The sequence below is a fragment of the Solanum lycopersicum genome, chromosome 4, assembly GCF_036512215.1.
Source record: "Solanum lycopersicum chromosome 4, SLM_r2.1".
Taxonomy (NCBI): Eukaryota; Viridiplantae; Streptophyta; class Magnoliopsida; order Solanales; family Solanaceae; genus Solanum; species Solanum lycopersicum.
Genome location: NC_090803.1, coordinates 42,755,087 through 42,777,027, shown reverse-complemented (window position 1 = coordinate 42,777,027; position 21,941 = coordinate 42,755,087). Strand labels below are relative to the sequence as shown.

At 37.8% G+C, this 21,941-nt stretch overlaps 1 protein-coding gene across 2 annotated transcripts in view; it reads right to left on the bottom strand.

The window, feature by feature from the left end:
- The window catches only part of LOC101258061 (uncharacterized), a 44,162-nt gene that overhangs the window by 4,629 nt on the left and 17,592 nt on the right, over nt 1-21,941 (bottom strand). For both annotated transcript variants that reach the window (XR_011220679.1, XM_004237495.5), the window contains exons 9-12: nt 21,262-21,368; nt 21,015-21,177; nt 20,794-20,859; nt 6,896-6,989 (exon numbers count right to left, since the gene is read on the bottom strand). Coding sequence is in view for 1 of the 2 variants with exons in the window: in XM_004237495.5 (XP_004237543.1) it covers nt 6,896-6,989; nt 20,794-20,859; nt 21,015-21,177; nt 21,262-21,368 (430 nt within the window). In the remaining variant the exon portion in view is untranslated. The remainder of the gene's footprint in view (nt 1-6,895; nt 6,990-20,793; nt 20,860-21,014; nt 21,178-21,261; nt 21,369-21,941) is intronic.

The window sequence follows — 21,941 nt, the reverse complement described above, 5'->3', positions numbered from 1 at the left end:
TATTGAACTCCTTATCAAGATCACTGAAGGTTCTCTGCTTTTGTAGATGACCAACTTGCAATGGTACTTGATTAAGGATTCATGCCTCTTGAGGGTTCCATACAGTGTTTTGGACGGCGAGAGGCGACAAGGGCCTGCCTCGCCACGCGGTGAGGCGCTAATTAATACCAAAAATTAAAAACATTTAATTGCACATATAATATTCAAAATTTAAATAGCAATTACATATATTACAAATACTATAATAATTACTATAGAAAAAATCTTTTTTTTAAAAAAAATAATGGACTGCAGTCGAAACACAGTGAAAGCAAAAAACATTTTACAGTAATCCAGGGAGCAGTGAAGAGTGAAAGAGAAAGAGACGAATGGAGCAGCAACTCGAGGGAAAGAGACGAAGAAGAGAGCAGCGACTGAGGAAGAGAAGAAGCAGCAGCGACTCGAGGAAGAGAAGAAGAGGAATACACGAAAATCTGATGAAAGTTTGAAAATAGAAAAAAAACCCTAATATTATTAAGTTAAAACTTTTTTTTTTAAAAAATAATCAAAATGGCGACGCCATTGGGTCGCCTCGGGTCGCCTATTTGAGATCGCCTCGCCTCAGTGGATAATGGCGACACAGCCTCGCCTCGCCTCGCCATTTGCCAAAGGCGCTATGGCGAGCGCCTTTCACAACACTGGTTCCATATAACTTTTATGTTATTTGATTCTATAATATAAGGTATTTGATTTCTTCTACCAATGTCTATTATAATTAAAAGTTGCATCTAGTTTATATCTTCTACTCGATATTGAGTTTTGTTATTTAAATTCCCCAATCAGTTTGATATCAGAGCATAGGCTAATAATCTGTTTCTACAAATACTAATTTTATCTTTTGATTCCATCAACAAAGGAAAAATCCAACCATTGTTGAGTTACTTGGATTCTATGTTTTGATCAGAATTTGAATTAAATAGTGAAGTTTTGATTTGCTGTTATTGGGTATTATTAAAAAATATCTGAAGTAGTTAAATATCAAATTTTAGATTCTTTTGAGTTGATTAGAACTAGTTTTGGCTAAAAATTGGAAGGATAACAAAACCCAGGTGACAACCGCGCTAGTTGAAAGTTGAATTTCAGGGATCCTTGAGGACACAGTTAAGAGTTCCAGTCAGTTTATGAAGGTAAATTCCAATCTGCAAACTCAGTTCGCCTAGTTCCACACCTCCTTACAAAGGCATCTGTGCAACTTCTGTTCACACGCTCGAGCCATCTCAGTATCGCTTTCATCATCTTGTCCATCATGAAGGCCACTCTCATCTATGTTGCTCAAACTATTCAAAACCGTCAACAGATGCATGTTTGATTCTCCAAAAGTAGTGTATTTGGGGAGAAACCAACACTGGTTTGGCATCAAAATTGAAGAGTTAGTGCAACTTAGACTCTCACCTTGTCCAAAATGTCTCTGTTCCTAATCTTGTATTGTGTCTACACATCCATCTAACCATCCTTATTCTACTACTCTCATCTTCTAGATGTGCGAGTTCTTGACCCTTTAATACTCCGGCCAATACAATAGAGTTGGTCTAACAACTACTAAATAAAACTTCCCTTCAATTCTTAGTGACACAATTTTATCATACAAGACACCATATGCAAGCCTCAACTTCAAACACCCTGCTCCAATACTATGTGTAAAATCATCATCAATCTCCCCATTCTCTTGAATTGTTGACCCAAAATATTAGAAGCTTCCTCTAGAGTAGCATTACTGAACTTGCACAACAAGTATTATGCCTTAGTCCTGCTCAGCCTGAACCTTTTTAGACTCTTCAGTCTATTTCCAGACCTCCAATTGATCATTAGCTTTGTCGTATGTCTCGCCAATCAATACTATGCCATCTACAAATAGCAGACACCATGGCACATCTCTTTGGATATGTCGTGTCAATTCATCCATCACTAAGGCAAATAAAAATGGGCTAAGAGTTAATCCCTAGTGCAATCCTATCACGACTTCAAAGTGCTCCAAGTCTCCTCCCTCTGTCCTTTACCCAGGTCGTGGCTCCTTCATACATGTCCTAAATTGCCCTAATGTAAGCTACAAGTACATCTTTGGCCTCCAAATATCTCCAAAGAACCCTCATAGGGACTTTGTCGTATGGTTTTCTCGGTCAAGGAAACACCATATCCTCTCCATATATTGCTCCACCAACCTACTTATGAGATGGATGACTTCTGTAGTCAATTGTCCCGACATGAATTTGACTTGGTTCTTAGAAAAAAGAGACACCCCTTCTCACTCTGATCTCCATCACCCTCTCCCAAACTTTATGCTTACTATATCGATGTCTCTCAAACAAAAAGTGACAAATAAATGAGACATAACAAGCATGAAATTAGTAAGCACTTGTTCCATCCCAAATTATGTGGCGGTGTTTAACTAGGCACAATGTTTGAGAAATAAGCAAAGACTTCTGAAACTGTGTCCTAGAACAAGACAGACTTTTGGTGTCTATAAACCATCTCACTACGGATAAAATGGGAAGTTGAATATTAAATTGTTTCAAAATAAGGAAGTATGACATTAATTTAAGATAGATTATATGCCACATCAATTGGAGAAAGGGAGTACTTTTTCATTAAATGAGTATTTACTTTTATGTTGAAATAACAACACTTCAAATATAGTAGGCAATGTTTAAATAACAAAGAAATTAAGATTACTACATTTCATAAGAATGGATACTTGTAACAAAAACAAAAAAATTGACCCCTTTCCGTTAATGTGAAAAACCTGCTTTAATTACTTAGAGAAAATAATTTCAAGTAACACTAAATTAGATTATTTTGACCTTAATCTCAAGGCATTCATTTTTCAAAGCCTGCACAATGGCCAAAAGTTAAGGTGAGTTGGTAATTGCTCCCTTTCTTACATGGATCCTTGTTTTACTTTGATGTACTCGGATCAAAGAAGTGTGGGTACTTTGGAATTCTCCAAATTGAAGTAAAAAATGTCAAAGAAAAGCCCATACCAAATACTTAATTCCTACCACATACATAACCATAAACAGATCCATGAAACAAAGTCTTTGCTTAGAACCACCCTTCAAAACAATTTCCCTAGTCTTCACATTCTCATCCCCAAGAAATAAGTTAATCTCACCGTATAACATGGTGACTTATCTCACCACTAAAATCACCTATTTGATCAGGCAACAAAACTACATGGTGATTATCAAGCGGTATCATGTATCATCATAAAGAGCAAGTAGTACTTTTAGAATCTTATGGAGATAGAGTGAAGGTTCTTTTACAAGAATAGAAGGAATTCACTCAAATATCATTCAGTGAGAAAACAAAAAGGTGGACATATCACCACATTAGTGCTAGCCAAAGATAGAGAAGACATTAAAATTAAAGACTGCTTCCGCACAGATCACGTAAAAAGGAAAGAGAAGGCTCCATAGTGAAACCTAAATAACATGACAGGTTCAGAATGGACCAACGAAATTCTTTCTGTATTTCCACTGGAAGAGTTTATTTTTCATTAATGGCGCTCTCCGTGGTTCTTCCCATCTCATAGTGGATTGGACATGATACCCAATCCCCTTTACTCTTTATGGTAAGGAGGATCTCAGTAAGATGCTATCCGCAGCTGTTTAATTAAATTGGATTAAAAGATTTTCAGCCAGCTCTAAAAGTCTTAATAACACCCACCTTCTCTACCCTGATGAACAACTATTTTTTGTGAAGCATGATGAATCCTATTCCTAAGACTGATTGACCTTGTTTCTAAGATTTTCCTAAGTTCCCATATCAATTATTCAAATTCTCTTATTATACAGGAAATGAGGTTTCCAATTTTCATAATCTAGCTCACATGCTTGTTCAATGGGTACAAATCATAGGTATCTTACCAACTTAGAGTCTTGGTCTTCCACCGGGCCAGAATTTCTAATCTTTAACCATATTGTTACGATTCTTGAGGATTGGAGAAGAAAATGTCTCTCATCAACCACATTCTATATACTTTTGCCACCTGCACAATGTCTCCTCTCCCCTAAGTTGCTCGAACTCGAGTGCGGGTATCTGAGACAGATGCAAATCCCAGAGTCGGATTCAGTAAAATTTAAATTTTAAGATTCGGGGGTGCGAATCTGAGTATGGATACGGGTGCCGGGATTCGGCTAAAATTATTCAATATTATAAAATATAGTTATAATAATGATAATATTAAATATCTTGTAAAACTCCATACTTAAAAACATATCAATTATAAATGTGCAAATTTGAAAGCATAAATTAATTATATGACTAGTTACTACAGTAATTAATTTTAAAAAAATTATAATTTCTTTTATTTATTATAAAAAAAATAATCATTATAGCCTAACAATTAGATGGTACAATTCATTAAAGTGCTGGTGTTGCCCTTTCTTCTCCCAAGAAAGCCCTCTCTTCTCCCAAGAAACCTTTAGCCTTCTCTGTTCCTTTTCAAGAAAAAAAAGTTAACTCTCCCTTCTTTTTCAAGAACAAAACTTTGAATTTATTTTTCTCTCCCATGGGGCCTTCACCTCCTCTTTACTCTTGTTCTTTTCTACGGAGCAGTCAGACCTTGTGACAACTTCATTTGAGAAAAGTCGTCTAACTTTCGCCGGCCTTGAAATTAATATTTTCTTCCCCATTTTTTTCAGCTCTGGTCAAAGTATCCGGATCGGATTGACCGAATCCGACCCGCACCCGCACCAGTCTCGCGTCGAGACGGGTTCGGCTCCAAAACTGAAGAGTCCGTGCAACATAGCTTCTCCCTGCACCTTCTCAGTATCAACTGTCTCGATAAAACTAGAGGAACTTCCTCTAGCAAGGTAACAAGGAATGAAGAAACACTGCCATCACCCCAAGAAATGGGCAGACGTGGAGCCAGTAAACGTAAGGTCTATAATGATAGCCCCCTTTCAATTTGGAGATTCTACTACGAGGAAAATGTCTTATGGAGGAAAGTTTTTGCAGCCCAAATATCCTTCTCAAAATGCCTGATCAGTTGGTGCTACCAGATCCACTCATGGGTCAGGATGCTGGAAGTTTTTCAGCTCTATATGGAAAGGATATCCTTCTTTTAACAGCTTTCAAGTGAGAAATGGGAGCAAAAGATTTTTTAGGAAAGATGTATGGTTGGGCCACTCCAACTTCAAAGAGGAATTTCCAGATATGTACGATATTTCCTCTGTGGTGGATGTTGGAATTGCATCAAGTCAAGACCAAGTATGCATGAGACCTTTCTTCCAGAAGAAGCAGCAATAATTAAGAAAAGGATAGCCAGCTCTTGCATTTGATTGGTGACATTGTATTTATCGAGGATAAGACTGACTCTTTAGTTTGGAAAGAAGATCCCAAAGGAATCTTCTATGTAAATTGTTGTAACAAGGATATACTAAGACCTCCCAGCCCTTCAGTTTCTCACCATGGAAACCAAGGTTGAATGTTTCACCTAATTAGTTGAGAGAGGCATGTCTAACTCGGTCCACCAAATCGATCTTTTCCTTCATCGCGAACTACACGAACTACCCAGATAATGCCTAAAATCAGCCTGGAGCTTTTGCAAAGCTGGGGCAAGAAAGGACTCTACAACAGCAGCAGCAGCAACATACCCAGTATAGTCCTACAAAGTGGGGTGTGAGGAGGGTAGAGTGTACGCAGACTTACGTTTACCTTAGAGGTAGAGGTTGTTTCCAATAGACCCTCGGCTCAAGAAAACAGTCCAAAGCTCCCCCAAACAGAAGTAACTGAAGTACAAGAAACAACAAATAGTAACAACATGCAAAATACAACAAAACAATACAATAATTGAGGTACAAGAAACAGCAAATAATACCAAAAATCGATGGACAAGAAACTATAGGAGCAATACTACGACTACTAATATGAACAGACAGTAAGGCAACACACTACTACCTACTAACCTCCTACCCTAATTTGTGTCCTCCACACCCTCCTATCTAAGGTCATGTTCTAGATAAGTTGAAGTTGTGCAGTGTCCTATCTAATCACTTTCCTATATACTTCTTGGTTTACCTCTTTCTCTCCCGAAAACATCCATAGCCAACCTCTAACACCTCCACACTGAGGCATACGTGCCTCTCCTTTACACATGCCTGAACCATCTCAGTCTCCTACCTTAATTTGTGTCCTCCACATCCTCCTATCTAAGGTCATGTTCTTGATAAGTTGAAGCTGAGCAATGTCCTATCTAATCACCTCCCTAAATACTTCTTTGGGTAACCTCTTTCTCTCCTGAAAACATCCATAGCCAACCTCTAACACCTCCACACTGAGGCATATGTGCCTCTCCTCTACACATGCTTGAACCATCTCAGTCTCGCTTCCCGAATCTTGCCCTCCACCGAAGCTACTCCCACCTTTTCCAGCATATCCTCATATCTAATCTCATCTCCCCTAGTAGTAACATACACCATGAAATTTCACCTTGAATTTGTCTCGGCGAAGTATCTACCAGTAGGGCATATAAAAAAGGGCTTAGGACTGATCCTTGGTGAACCCCATCAAAACTAATAAGTGCTCCAAGTCTCCCCCCACATTCGGGCTTGAAAAGACTCTGTAAAGAGTAAACTAATTTTTCGAACTCTGTTCGATCTATGGTCTACCACCCAGCAGACACTGTGGCCAAAAAATTAGCCCCAAGTTTTTTTTCTTTTTTTTCCAATTTTCAGGGCAATCAAATATTGTGCAAGAAGCAAATGACATTACCAACCTGACCAGTGCAATGCAGGAATCGTAAATATCTTTCAGCAACACAATCTTTGTGCTGTTTTGATTCTAAAAAATCCTTACCTTTGATAAAAACAAAAAAAAAAGTAGTTAAGAAATTAGAGTTGGGCATATGCTTATCTACCTTCTAATGAGGCAAGAGAACGAAGAAGAAGGGTGAAGTATGGTGGCATGCGGAAATGATACTTGAATGCTACAGACACTATTTTACTCAAAACCTGCAAACACACATCGTAATAATCAGCCATATAACAATATGATGGTAAGAAGCAGATATAAACACGGTGTTTCACTCTTATAACAATATTTTACATTATAGACTATATTAAACTTGTGCTGAAATCAAATGAAATGCTCTGGAATTCAGGAAGTAACAAATGACATTACAGTATACCAATGATCTTATAGAGCATATCGACAACTGCATCGGAATAGTGACTCTGCATTTATAAAAAAAAAATTCCAGACTAATATTGTAGAAGATGAACTTTCTAATTCACCAGCTAGAAAAGCACTTAAGTACAGAAGCGGGTATGACCAATAATGGCCCTAAATAATGTTTGAAAAGAAATATCCAATACTTGTTACAACTTTTAAGCACTCTGGTTGTGGCCAAAATCAGGTAATTGCTGCTAATCCAAGGAAGAGGAAGGCATTAGCATCTAGGAGTTGTCATGTTAGATATTAGGTGGCATATTCTCTCCTCAAATATGAAGAAAGAAGGACAATCCTTCTCTATTTGTTTTCCTTCTTCCTTTCTAACTCTCGTCCACTTATCACTGCCCCTACAATCCTTATTAGCAGTGAAGTATTAATTCCATATGATCTATTGCAGCAAGAATTTCTCATGGTAACAAAATGTAGTACTCTGATGCGACCTCATGTGGTTATTTTTCTAGACTTACCCTTACCTCCTGTTGTACCAAATTCCTTTTCAAACACCGCTGTGGCAATCTTTGATGTTTTATTGCTCTATCTTCATTATTTTTCTAGACCTGCCCAACCTCTTTCTGCACCAATTTCCTTATGACCCACCATCTTGAAATTTTCATTTTTTTAACACTATCTTCATTTGCTGATACACCCCCCCCCCCAACCCCCACAAAAAACTAATATTGGCATCCTGATGCAACCTAACCTTGAGTACGTTCCCTACCTCTTGTTGCAGTAATTACCTTCTCAACTTATGTTGTGGCACTTCAGGCCAGCATGCATGCACCTCGATAATTCAACCAAGTAAGTGATTAGGTTTTACAGCACATGTTGAAGTCATTCAAGTGACATCTATAATAGTCTTATATCCAATGTATTCTCATTGCAAAGAACCTAATCAACCGTAGTACACTTGAAACCAATCAAGTTTGAAGTGGTAGCAAGTTGGCCTTGGCCTCCACTTACCAAAGACCCATATAAAACATAGGGAATAGTAAATGATCTTGGCTACTTAGCTGACTACTTATTGCACACTAAACAACATGGTTGGTGGAAATGCTATATTTCTTTTGAATGCTATATATGGACCAGCTAGGTTTGGATTTTCTTTTTTATCAGGTTAGATGTAATTTTGGTTGGATTAGAAATATGAATAGGATTTGTATATAGTATCCAACGTGGAAAAGGATTGTAAAGTAGTAAATATTACTCTTGCCTATAAGGCACTTTAATATTAACGAATATTTAAATCTTGAACATAAAATGGCAACTAGCATTTAAAATATTGTGCGTGTAATTCACACACATTATCTTGACAAAATCACGAATAGAATTAAGACACGTGGCACATGAGCCCATAATTTTAATTTTGAAAAAATAAAAAATAATTTTCAGCCTTTAATAATATAGAAAATTAAATTGACAAAAAAAATCTCTCCCCCACCTCCAACATCTAACATATTGCCCTTTCTCCTTCGTCTTCTTCTCTGTCACTCCGCCGTCTCCATCCACCACGAATTCTTCAGGCGATAACAAAAAAGAAATATCTCCCCCACCCCATCCTAAACACATCCACCAAATCCTTTCCTCTTTCTTTTTCTTCCCGTGTTACTCATTATAAGAATAATCGAGGTTGATAAATTATTTTGAAATCGACAACGAAGAAAAATCAAAATTATATCAAAAAAATTATAACATTTTTTATAAGTTTAATGAATGGTGATGATTGCTCGACCGGAGCTATTGAAAATAAAGATGCACAAATACTTTTTAACTCCAATGATCATTTTTTCCTTCTTCTTACAAATTCAACAGGCAGTTTGTTTGCAAATCCAACATGCAGTTTGTTTACAGAAAATGAAAAAAAAAAAGCCAAAACAAAAGGCAGAGAAATTTGAAGTCTTACAAATGATGGGTGGAAGAAGATGACTTGTACATGGGTGTGGGGGTGTTTTTTTTTATGAATTAAAATTAATGTTTAATTAAATTAATTTTTCGTTTATTTAGTCAATGCATGCCAAGTGTCAAGAAAGTAGGTACAAATTTATTTTTCTTCAAAAAAAAATGCAGTCACGCGCTCAGGAGCAGTGAGATACACTTATTTTGCCACATCAGAATTTTGTGTTTAACAGGTACATGTATCAATTTAGGTGTTCAATAGGTAAAAGTCGTAGTTCAGGTGTCCAAGTGAATTATGCGGACAACTTTAAGGGGCCGTAGATGACTTAAGTCATTTCAGTGTTTGTGCCTCTTTTTTGCTGACTGTTTAGCCTCTGTGTTGTGTCTCCTCTCTTCCAGTGAGTGTTGTGCGGAAACCAACACAACTACAAGGTTCAGGAAGCTCCGGTGCGCAAATCCCAGGAAAAAGCACCGTCCAAAGCCTCCTCATGTGCCTCCACGCACTGCTCGGAAGTCTATTGTTTGCAATGCATTAGACAGTTCTCTGGCATCTTTAAAAGCTGATCTTTCTTTGGTGAGGTCGACCAAGAATTCCAAGCCCATTACTCCATTATTTATTTCAGCTTCTGATCACAGGAACCCTTATTTGGTGCAACAGTTCATCTTTCCAGCAGATCTGCATTTTTTCCAGAAGCATTTCTCACTGTTTCAGATCTGTTTCTTTATTATGGACCTTGGCTGAAGCTGTTATAATCATTATCTTTATTTTCATATTTACTCTCGACTTTTCCGGTAACTGTCCTTTCCTATTTCAGATTCCAGGCCACTTTTCAAGTCAGATTTCGCTATGTCTCACGGCTTCAATATTTTTGGTTCCAAAAACAAGGGAATGGGAAGTTCAAGCCTTATTATCACTTTAGAACCATTAATGAAAATGATTTATTTAGTTTGGACTTCCTTGATTGAATTATAGTGCCAAGAGTCAAGGTGTTCAAGATATTACTTAATGAAAAAGGCTAGTGAGAGTTGAAAAGGCCAAAGCATGGTGGGAGAAGGTTGACACTCAATTATGTAGTATCCTATGATAATCTACGGATTTCTAGTTGATGCTCTTATTTAGTCCATTCCAGACATATTATTCAGTTTGAGAAAAGGTGTGTGCTTTATACACTAATGACATAGCTCATCTTTATGATGTGATATCTTGGACGACAAACTTAAAGAAACAAGAATTGGATATGTCGATTTACTTGGCATAGGTATAGGCAGTCATTGAGGAATTTGGGAGGTTGATGTCAGTCATTGCGTATGTTCAGAAGTAACATGAGCAAAGACAGTCGTCGTTTCTAGTTCTTACACTCGCTGGACTTCCTACTAGCCTTGATTTAGTGTGTGATCAAACTTTGGCTAGTTCCTAGAATTAATGAACTATTCTCTCGATTACTTTGCCTTGCCACACCTCCCACTCACACACTGGTCTCATCACCACCTGTTGACTCATTTGTTCTTGCAACTTGACTTAAGTGTAGTTATTGTCACGGGCTTGGACACAATCTTGACACATGCTATTCTCTGCAAGGTCTACAACCCAAGAATGCTCGTGTTGCTCAAACTGACACTAGTTCCTTCAGTATCAAGCAAGTAAACAGACATCTTCACAAGTCACCTCGAGTTCTCAGCCTGATACTTCTGTTGCTTGTTATTATTTTGCTTGTGTTTGACAGTCTACTACCCTTGTACTGTGGGTCGTGGACTCAAGAGTCAAGACCATTCAGATTATATTTTTGATTACCAAACACTTTGGTCAAGTATTGTTTATTCACAGTCTCTTCATCATGTTACTTTAGCCAACAGGATCCAAACAAAACCAAAAGGAGTTGGACAAACTAATCCCCTATTTTACGTCACACTATACTTTCCCTAGATGTCTTTTCAACCTTGTATCTGCCCGTCGTTCATGTGTGCCCAATTGCGCTATGAATATTTCTTCAAGATTCTTTTGTTATGCAGGTTTGCAGTATGGGACAGATGATTGGCGTAGAGGATGAATTACAATGTCTCTACTATCTTATCTCTCCTAATTCCTCCGCAACATGTGTTTGGGACATCCGAGTTTATTCAACCAATAGAAGTTGGTACCTAGTTTGTCTAGTCTATCCATATTAAATTGTGGATCATGTCAACTCGAGAACTCCTCCCCCCCCCCACCCCACCCCCACAACTACCTTTCCACATAGTGCTAAGAGTCTTGCAGAGTCGGGTTTTTCATTCTAATATATGAGGTCCTAGAGGAGTCAACCTCAAGATTTGGTTATTTTGTTAGTTTTATAGATGATTATTCAAGATGTACTTTGATTTGTTGATGAAAGATCATTTTGAGTTTTTTTCTATATTCAAGAGTTTGTGTTGAAATACAAAATCAATTTGGTGTTTTATTCGAACTTCGGAGTGATAGTGACTTATCCTCCCAATTTTAGCAATTTATGACTCACTAAGAAAATTCATCGGACATCTTGTCCATACAATCCTCAGCAGAAAGGGGTAGCATAAAGGAAAATAGGCATCTTATTGAGACTGCTCGCACTCTTCTCATTGATTCCATATTCCATTGCTATGCAATCCTCAAATTTGCTATTTAATTGATTGAATGCCCTCATTTTCCAATCAAAATCAGATCCCTTATTTTGTATTGTTTCCTCAGTCATCTCTATACTCTCTTCCTTGTGTCTTTGGGAGCACATGTTTGATCAACACTTAGCCTCTAGAAAGATGAATTAGTCCCTTGTTCTCTCAAATGTGTCTTTCTCGATTACTCTCAAGTTCAAAAGGGATACGTTTCTCCTCACCTGATCTTTGTCAATACCATATGTCAGCCGATGACCGATGTCACCTTTTTTAGTCTCAACCTTACTTTCATGTTTAATCATCCTGATATTTTTGAGGTCTTACCTATACCTACTTTTAAGGAGCCTACGATTACTTCTACATTTCCATCCACAGTTCCCTCTATTTCCATCTATAAGTCTCCGGGTGAAGCATTATCACATCCAAAGTTGAGGGAGCCTATGATCGGAGAGATAACTGCTTTACATGCGAATGTACTTAGGATCTTGTTTCTCTTCATTCAAGTAAATCTATGTTGGCTGTGGTTGGATTTATGCAATCAAGTTGGCTCAAATTATTATGTTGTTCGGCTTAAGGCTCGCCTTGTTGCCAAAGGCTATACTCAGATATTATGTCTTGATTTTAAGTGATGATTTCTCTCTTGTGGGTAAAATAGCATATGCTTGTCTTTTCCTATCTATGGTTGTTCACCATTAGCCTCTTCATTGATTGGACAATAAAAACGCTTTTCTGCATAGTGACCTTGAAGAAGTCTATATGGAGCAACCACCTAATTTTATTGCTCATGTGGAGTCTAGTATCCTTATATGTCAATTGTGTTGGCCACCCTATGGCCTAAAACAGTCTTTTCGAGCCTAGTTTGGGAAGTTCAACACAGTAATTCAGAAGATTGGCATGATTCATAGTGAAGTTGATCACTTTGTGTTTTATAGACATTCTGCTTCAAATCTATGATTATTTGGTGGTTTATGTTGACGATATCATTATCCACGACAATGATTAGGATGGTATCATTAATTTAAAGCAACATCTCTTTCGACATTTCTAGACTTAGAACCTCGGCAAACTGAAGTATTTCTAGGTATTGAGGTTGCTCAGTCTAGATACAACATACCTAATCAAATCCCACAAGTGGGGCAGTAGATGGGGTTGTTTCCGAAAGACCCTCGACTCAAGTGCAACAATTTCAAATACAGCAAGTCACAAGGTAACAGTGCAAAGTCTACCAGCAGGGAGCAACAACAACAACATAATATTGCAATAAGCGAAACACAATAAAAGTTACCTGTTTCAAAAAAAAATTATAACTCAATAAACAAATACTAGGATAGATTATTGTAAACATTAATAAACAATGATGGATATCAAAAACAAGAACTACGGTAGTACAACTAGTACAATGGCAAACACCAATCACCCTAAGCAAGACAACCCTACACTAACTACTAACCTTCTAGCACAAGAGTATCCCCCACACCCTCCTACCTAAGGCATGTCCTTGCCAATCTAAAACTACGTCACATCATGTCTAATCACCTCTCTTCAATACTTGTTTGGTCCACCTCTGCCTCTCCTCGTACCCTCTATAACCAACCTCTTGCACCTCTTCACGAGTGCATCCACGCATCTACTCTTCACATATCCAAAACCATTTCAGTATCGCTTCTCTCATCTTGTTCACCATGGAGGCCACTTCCACCTTATTTTGAATATCCTCACTTCTCCTCTTCGCAATATGCATTTGCTAACCATTTGCTTTGTCTAGATATTGCAATGTATTTCGCAACGCAAGTATACCTTATTCTTAAAGAGACATGAATGACAGGATGTAGACCCATTGACACGCCTATGAATCCAAATGTTGAATTCCTATTAGGACAGGGGGAGCCACTCAGTGATCATAGAAAATATAGGCGGTTGGTTGGTAAGTCGATGTATCTTAAAGGGACTAAACCTATATTTCTTTTCTTGTAAGTGTGGAAGTCAGTTTATGAATTCTCCATGTGACTAGTAGCAATTGTTGGCATCTTGCTTGGACTAGAGTGAGCTCAAGTAAAGGAGTAATCTTAGGATCAAGGTCATAAGCAAATTATTGGATATACAAATGTTGATTGGATAGAATCACGTGATAGACGTTCTTCATCCGGGTATTATGTTTTAGCGAGAGCTAATTTAGTGTGGTGGAAGAGTAAGCAACAAAGTGTGCTTGGTTGACCTAGTGTAGAAGCAGAATATTGAGCAATGATTGTAGTAACTTGTGAGTTAGTTTGGATTAAGTAGTTGGTCAGAGAACTAAAACTTGGAGAAATCAGACATATGAAACTTGTGTATGATAATCAAGAGGCCATTCGCATCAAATATGGTATTTCATGAGGGCAAAGCACATTGAGATTGACTGTTACTTTGGCAGAGAAAGATACTCCGGAAATATTGTTACCAAAACTTGTGAAGTCGACATGATCAGCTTGATTATATTTTCACAAGTCCCTCATTGGTCCTCGTATAAGTTACATCTGTAACAAGCTTGGTACATATGACTTGTATGCACGAGCTTGAGAGGGAGTGTTATTTTTTTAGAGGATAGTAACACTAATCTATATATTCACAGGTAGACTACATCCAAAATATGTAGTCCCCTTCAAAAGGTGGTATTACAATCTAGTCATATTCACAGGTAGACTACATCCAAAATATGTAGTCCCCTTCAAATGGTGGTATTAGAATCTAGTCATATTATCGTCTATCACCTCTATTTCTTACAAATAATCTAAAACATCCCAGAAATCTTCAGCTTGGACTAAAATGTTCTCTTTACACCAAAAATAAAATAATGCTAGACAATTCATCTTGAAGCTCTGAAGACCATTCTGCTAGTCTTCAGAACACCTCTGATTTCTCTCTTTCCATGCACTCCACCATATGCATGTTGGGACAATCTTCCATCTCTCCTCCTTTATTGCTGCATTACCATCACCATTCCAACTGTTAAGGACTCCTCTAATGCTCCCTGGCTTTACCCAATTTATTTTTCTCAAGTTGATGAACATCCTCCAAAGTTGTTCCGTCCATTTGCAGAGCAAGAAGAGATGGCTAATTGTCTCCACTTGTTCCCCATAGAAGAAGCATCTTGAACATAGTTGAAATTTCCTTTTGTTCAAATTGTCATGTGTCAGTACTGATTCCTTAGCCAGCAGCCATATGAAGTAATTAACTTTGTATGGGATCTTGGTCTTCCATACCATCTTCCATGGCCAGTTTTCCTCCCTATGATTTGATCTACTCATTTAGGATTCTCCTTATGTTTAGGTTCCATCCTTGTCCGGTCCACATCTCTGCAACAATGGCCTGTTGAAGAATACAAAGGTTGTGGAGATCTGAAAATTGATGTTGCAGTGGTGCACCCCCTATCCAGTTATCATTCCAAAAAGAAATCTTTTGTCCATTACCTACTTTGTAGTTAATTCTTTCTTCAGCAAAGGCCATAAATTTTTGATAGCTCTCCAAACTGTGCAGCTACATGGTATGGAGACCATGTTTGTTGTCCAGTTATCTTTTACCCATATTTGGCAATAATGACTTCCTTCCACAACATGTTATCATTTGTTCCATATTTCTATCACCATTTCATAATTAGACTCTGGTTTTGTGCTTTCATATTTCTCATTCCAATCCCTCCTGCTTTCTTTTCCACTGTCAGTTCCTCCCATTTAACTAGGTGGAATTTCTTTTTGTCTTCAGTGCCATGCCAAAAGAAATCTCTTCTGATTTTGTCAATTCTTGTTATCACATTTGCTGGTGTTGGGAAGATAGACATCATGTATGCAGGCAGTGCATCTAATACACTATTCACCAAGGTGAGTCTTCCTCCTCTAGACAGGTATTTACTCTTCCAATTTGACAACTTCTTCTCACATTTCTCCAGTACACCGTTCCATATTGCTATGGAGGTGCTATTTGCCCCTAAAGGCATACCCAAATATGTAGTTGGGAGGTTCCCCACCTTTGTGGCCAAGCATTGTAGTTCCCCAACTTCATCTATGGGATATATAAAGCTTTTCTTCCAATTAATATGCAAACCTAACACAACGTCAAAGATAATGAAGATAGCCCTTAGAATCAAAATATGTTCTTCCACTGCATCGCAAAAAACTAGGGTATCGTCCGCATATTGCAAATGAGTGATCTCCAAACTATTTACATCACTGTTTTGGAAAGCTCTAATCCATCCCTTCACTTTAGTGGTGTGCAGTAAGCTACCTCCATTGCTAGAATAAACAAGGACGGTGACAAGGAGTCGCCCTGAGAAGGAAAAAAGCCATTTAGTGTCCTGTTTATCAAGACTGAGAATTTTACTGTACTAATACAGTGCTTAATCCATTTGATCCATCTAGCTCTGAACCCCATTTTTTCCATCATCTGAATCAGAAAGCCTTAGTTTAGATGATCATAAGCTCTCTGTATATCTACTTTGCATAGAATACCCGGTAGCTTACTCATTTGTCTTGATTCCACACACTCATTTGCAATTAAATGGCATCCATAATTTGTCAAAAGGTGTTATCTGCTTCTTCAATCCTGGGGCAAACTCTCATATCTAATTGAGGCCTCCACCTTTCTGTCTATTTGTAGAGATTCTCATAGTAGGAAACGATTTCATTGTTTATCTCCTCTGGCTCTGTCACTATCGCTCCCCTAAGTTTCAACTTGTCCATGGTGTTAGCTCTTCTGTGTGCATTTGCTGTTCTATGGAAAAAGCTTGTATTTCTGTCACCATGTTTCAACCAAGTTGCCCTAGATCTTTGCCTCCATGCTATCTCTTCATGTTTGATAATGTCTTCAAATTCCAATTCCATGTTGAGGGTAAGTCTTGAGGCAACCTGCTCCTCATTCACTAATAATATCTGCTCCTGTATCCTATCCAACTCAACAAGTTTGGTTAGGATATTTTGTTTCTGCATTTTTAGATTGCCTTGGATTGTTTTGCTCCATTCTTTCAGTTTTATTTTCAGTGCCTTTAATTTGGCCCCTAGAATGTAACCAGGTTTCCCACTGTAATTGAAAGATTCCCACCAATTCTTGACTTTACGATTGAAATCTTTTGTATGTAACCACCAACTCTCAAATTTAAAGTATGACTTACTTCTTTCCCACTCACCACATTGTAGCAACAAAGGTGAATGATCTGAGATCACCCTTTGTAAGGTGGACTGTCTGATTTTCCTGAAGTTAGTATCCCATTCTTCAGAAAAGAGGAATATGTCCAGCCTTGCCGCACTGATATGTCTGTCTCCCTTTCTCCAAGTGTACTTGCCCCCCACTAGTTCTGGATCAACTAGTTCCATATCTTCAATAAACTCAGAAAGTCTGTCATAGCCTTGTTAATTCTATTACAGCTCTTCTTTTCAGAGGGATGTCATGTTGTGTTGAAATCTCCACATAGCACCCAAGGGCCTGAGTTTAGGCCTCTAGCTGCTCCAATTTCCCACCATGTTTCCTCCCTTTCCTGCCTGTCATTAGGAGCATAAACTCCTGTCAAGTGCCATTGAAACTCCTGGTTCTTCCTCGTAAAGCTGTAAGTAATTGTGTACATGCCTTGACTGCTGATCACTCCTTCCCATTCCCTTGTGTCCCAAATGATCACTACTCCACCTCTAATGCCACTAGCCTGTAGTTGGACATAGTTCGACCATCTATTTCCCCACACTTCCTTTATCATTTTTCCAATGTCTCCTTCTAACTTAGTTTCCTGTAAACACACTACATCAATCTTCCAGTATTGTAACAGATTTTTTATCATACTTCTCTTTTTTGCACAATTTAACCCCTTACATTCCATGATACTATGTTCAACTTCATTGATTCTTGATGGCTAGGTATCCCCCTTACTTCTACTACCATTACTTATGAAATTGGAACCTAACACTAACCTCTTCAACTCATACACCCCCTTCTTTTTTATTATTGATGAGTCCCTTTTTTTCTCTGCACTTTCCAGCTTGTTATTGTCTATCTTCAAAAACAATTCTTTTGTTGTTTCTTCACATCCTCTGAAATCTACTCCAAATTCTGTGCTCAGCTTCATAATGTGTTGTTGAATCCATTCCGAGGGGCTAAGACATTGTGGCTCTTCATTTGGCATTTGAATTCTCAAAGGTCTTGCTTCCACTGCTATTATGTTTGTTTCTCCTCCATTTTCCATCTGTCTCTCTTTCTTCTTCCTGATTGACTTGCAACTCAGCTTCTAATGGTGCAATTGTCTTCGTTTGTATTGGCCAATATTTCAATTTTATTATGTCCACCAAATGGTCTTCTAAATTAGAGCCTTTATATTGGAAAATAGCAATTGGGTCCAGTAGGCCCAATTGATATGTTTTTTTAATTTGGCCCAATTTATCTGTTCTTTTAATTTGGCCCATAGTTGCTGAAAGAGGCCCTTTGTCCTTTTCCCCCTTTCCATGCGTTACAGTTTTCAAAAATCCACCTACCTTGGATGTGCCCACATATGACAGCTGTGGAAATGTCACTTCTTTCACCAAAAAGGCATGCTCTCTATTGTCCTCTAGACAATACCTTGAACCCCCCTCCTTTGTCTCTTCTTTCTTTATTGTCACCGGCGTCTAACACCATATCGGAATTTGGTATACAAAACCTTCATTGTTAACCTCTATCTCTCTCGGAACTCTTGCTCCATCTCCCTTCACCTTGATGCGAACCCAATGAAGATGATTTTTTAGTGTGGTCTCCTCTTCCATCTCGATAAAGCCTCTGGATCTGTCTCTGATAAGTTTGAAGATTTCATCTGACCATAGATTCAGAGGAATCCCTAAAACTCTGATCCATACCCAGTCCCTCCTGATTTCCGCTGGCCAGCATCCGGTAGTTGGTTTCCACCACTCTAGCTTCAGTGGCATTCTCCTCCAAGACCATTCCCCCTCCACAACATGCTCTGCTGTCTTCCGTGGCGAGAACTCGAACAAGAACATGCCATCATTCATAGTGTATACACTGATGCCTCTTTCGGTCTTCCAGGTGTTACTTGCCCATCTTCTCACATTGTGCAGTTGTGGCATTTCAGAGGAGCCATGGTGAAACTTGCCGGCTATGCACCTGTTTAGTAGATCCCTGTCAAAGGTTTTCGTCTCTCCAGAGATCTTGATGCCACTTGCTCTGTTTTGTATCTTCGCCTTCTTTGTGCTCTCCATCATCCATCTACTAGACTTGAAAGCATCTTTGTATGAAGATTCAAGTTTCTTAGTAGACACTTGCTGCTGCTCCTGTACTCTTTCTGGTTCATATATGAACTTTGCTATTTTGTGAGCAATGTTCCACTATCCCCCCCTGAAAGTAGTTTCAGGTGTAATAATTACCGCTTTGTTTTGTCCTTGTATGGCTATAAAGCTGATGTATCTTCCATTCTCATTGTTTTTAAGAGTGCAAAAATACTCTGAGAAGTGGTCTTTTGTTTTCCATCTCCTAACTAACTTTCCCTGTTCCTTTGACGCTTCAAAAAAAATACTGTTGTTAGCCATCTCAGGACCTTATGGCTGATTTTAACTTTCCGAAATACGTGTCTGCTCTATTTCTGACCATTCATACCATGATTCTGCCTCTGTTTGACATTTTGTGATCTCATACGACTTAAAACCAGCATTGTAGTAGATACTATTTTCCCCTGTTGAGCAAGACTTTAACATCTTACCGGACCCCCAGAAAAGGAAAGTAGGCAGGTTGACCTCGATTCTTGTGCCTGAGAGCATTTTTTCAGTTGTCTGATTGTCGGATTTGTTCTTTTTTTATGAAGTAATTTGTACTCAGCACCGGGGGAGTGTTTTTTTAGGAATAGGAATATGAATTGTATATAGTATTCTATGTGGAAAAAAGAAGTGTTTAGAAATAAGGCTCAGTGTAATAATGTAGACACAATTTCAATAATATTGTTCTCATTTAGTTCTTAATTCTTAAGTTTCATTAAACATGCATCCAGTAGATGATGAAAATTACAAGCAAGAGGATAGAAAAGAGAATAAGTAGCTCCTGAATAATGATCATCCTATATGCCTTCTAAGAGCTAACGAAGTCAAAAAGCTTATCAAAATTATTTACTTTATGAAGCTAACTACAGCAAAAAATGTTTGTAAGACATCTATACTTCATAGTATGAATAGGAGATGAGCTTCTTTGAAGCATCTTCTATTCCTTTTTAGCCATAGACACTGTTAGTATCCTGTAATATTTTAGCATATATGTAAATATAGTAGGTCTTAATTTACTTTTGTAATTAGGTATTGATTTTCTTTCCTTTCTAGGACATGTAAACTAGCTATTTAAACCTTGATAGCTTGAGGGCATAATCAAGCTGAGTTCACTCTTATTTATCTTTTGTTTCACAGACACCAATGCAAGCTGGAACAGTCTATGAACGCTTTTTGATTGTGTTCCTTACATTCGACTGTCCCCAACTTGTGCAGCTTCTCTGTTGCTATAAGGCATAACCCACTTTGCCAAAAACACAGAGGGAACATATTATATCTGCTGCAACTAGGGAATTCAAAAACAAATGGCAGGAGTCCTAAGAATTTTGCAGGCACAGGTAACATCTGCTGCAGAGGTAGATGACCCTTCTAATTTTTTTTAAAAAAAAAGCATGTGTCAAACGACCTCCTTTAAGAATCACCCAGCTGCAACAAGCCACTTTGGTTGGGACTTTGACTTTCCAAACTAATTTCCATGGCCATTCATCGATAATGCTGCTTTTGATGTGCATGTGTTTGTAGCAAACTTTACAGAGAACACCTTTCTTACACTGCAGTTTCATATAATCCTTTCTTGCTTACTTGGTTCGGTCTAATCAGTATTATTAATCACAAGAGTTTTCAGCTATCATATGAAAAGATAAAATTTTGGAGCTATTACTTCCAAAAGATATAGACTTTAAACAGTATGTATAATTCCTATTCTATACAAACTATTTTCATAATAAGCCAACCAGGCTCTGTGGAGTGGGACCATCCATTTAACATGAGAAAGCAACACAAGTACTAGTGCACATAAATTTATAATTCTTACCCGGCTAAACTTGATATCAGGAATTTCACCCTTCAATTCAACTTCCCCCAAAGCAACTTCCAAATCCTGGTTAGTTTTTCAAAAAGTTGGTGGTGTTAGAAATCTATAAAACTGATATCTGTTTGAGCTTAAAACGGTTGGCTTTAAATTGTGCAAAGAATACACCATACACCATAAAATTGAAAAGTAAAAACTGATGTGATACTATATGTATATAATACCATGGTGACAAGGCGTAAATTAGTCCCTGGCTTAACAACATCCATTTCAGTTAGATCGAGCACAAGAGACTCCCAATCACCATTCACAATATGCACAATGGATGCAAGCATAGCATACTGATGCTTTCTTTTCACCCGACAAAGCAAACCAAAATCAAGAAACCTACAACAAGAGAAATAAGTACAAGATTCTAACTTCTTTTTGTCAAATAGAAAATTGATATCTTAACAGAAACTGTAAAGATACCCTATTTTTGCTGATGATGTGTATCTTAAATTTCCAGGGTGTGGATCAGCGTGTAGTAACCCAGTGTCAAGGAGTTGAATTAATGATGCCTGTACTCCTTTGTTAACCTATAGCAGTAGTTGATGGAGAAGAATCTATCAGCATAAAAGGATCAATATTATAAGATAAATACATCTCACATCATGCTTTGCAGAAGAAGATAGATCCTAATCTTTCAAGAAAACAACTCGAGACTGCTTTCTATTTTCTTTCCATTTTTTTTTTTCAAAACTTGGTAACTTTTCTTTCCATATTGGTAGAGGAAAATCAAGTAATATTAGGAATATAGCGCAACCAACCTTTAATCACATTGTTTTTTGAGAATTTCTTTCAATCATATTGTTCTTGCCATAATCCATCAAGCCAAGAGACATCATTTTGGTTTTCTCTTCTTTTTTCCATTTATAAGAACCGACTCCCTTCTCTTTATTAATTTAGATTTCCCACAACTATATTAAGATTGAAAAAATTATTCATTTATAGAATCCAAGGAAATGGGGAGATCAACGAGGATGTCACACAACATATTGGAGCAGGGTGGGTAAAATGGAAGCTCGCATCCGGTGTACTATGTGATAAGAAGGTGCCACCAAGACTCAAAGGTAAGTTCTCTAGAGTGGCTGTTAGACCAAATATGTTGT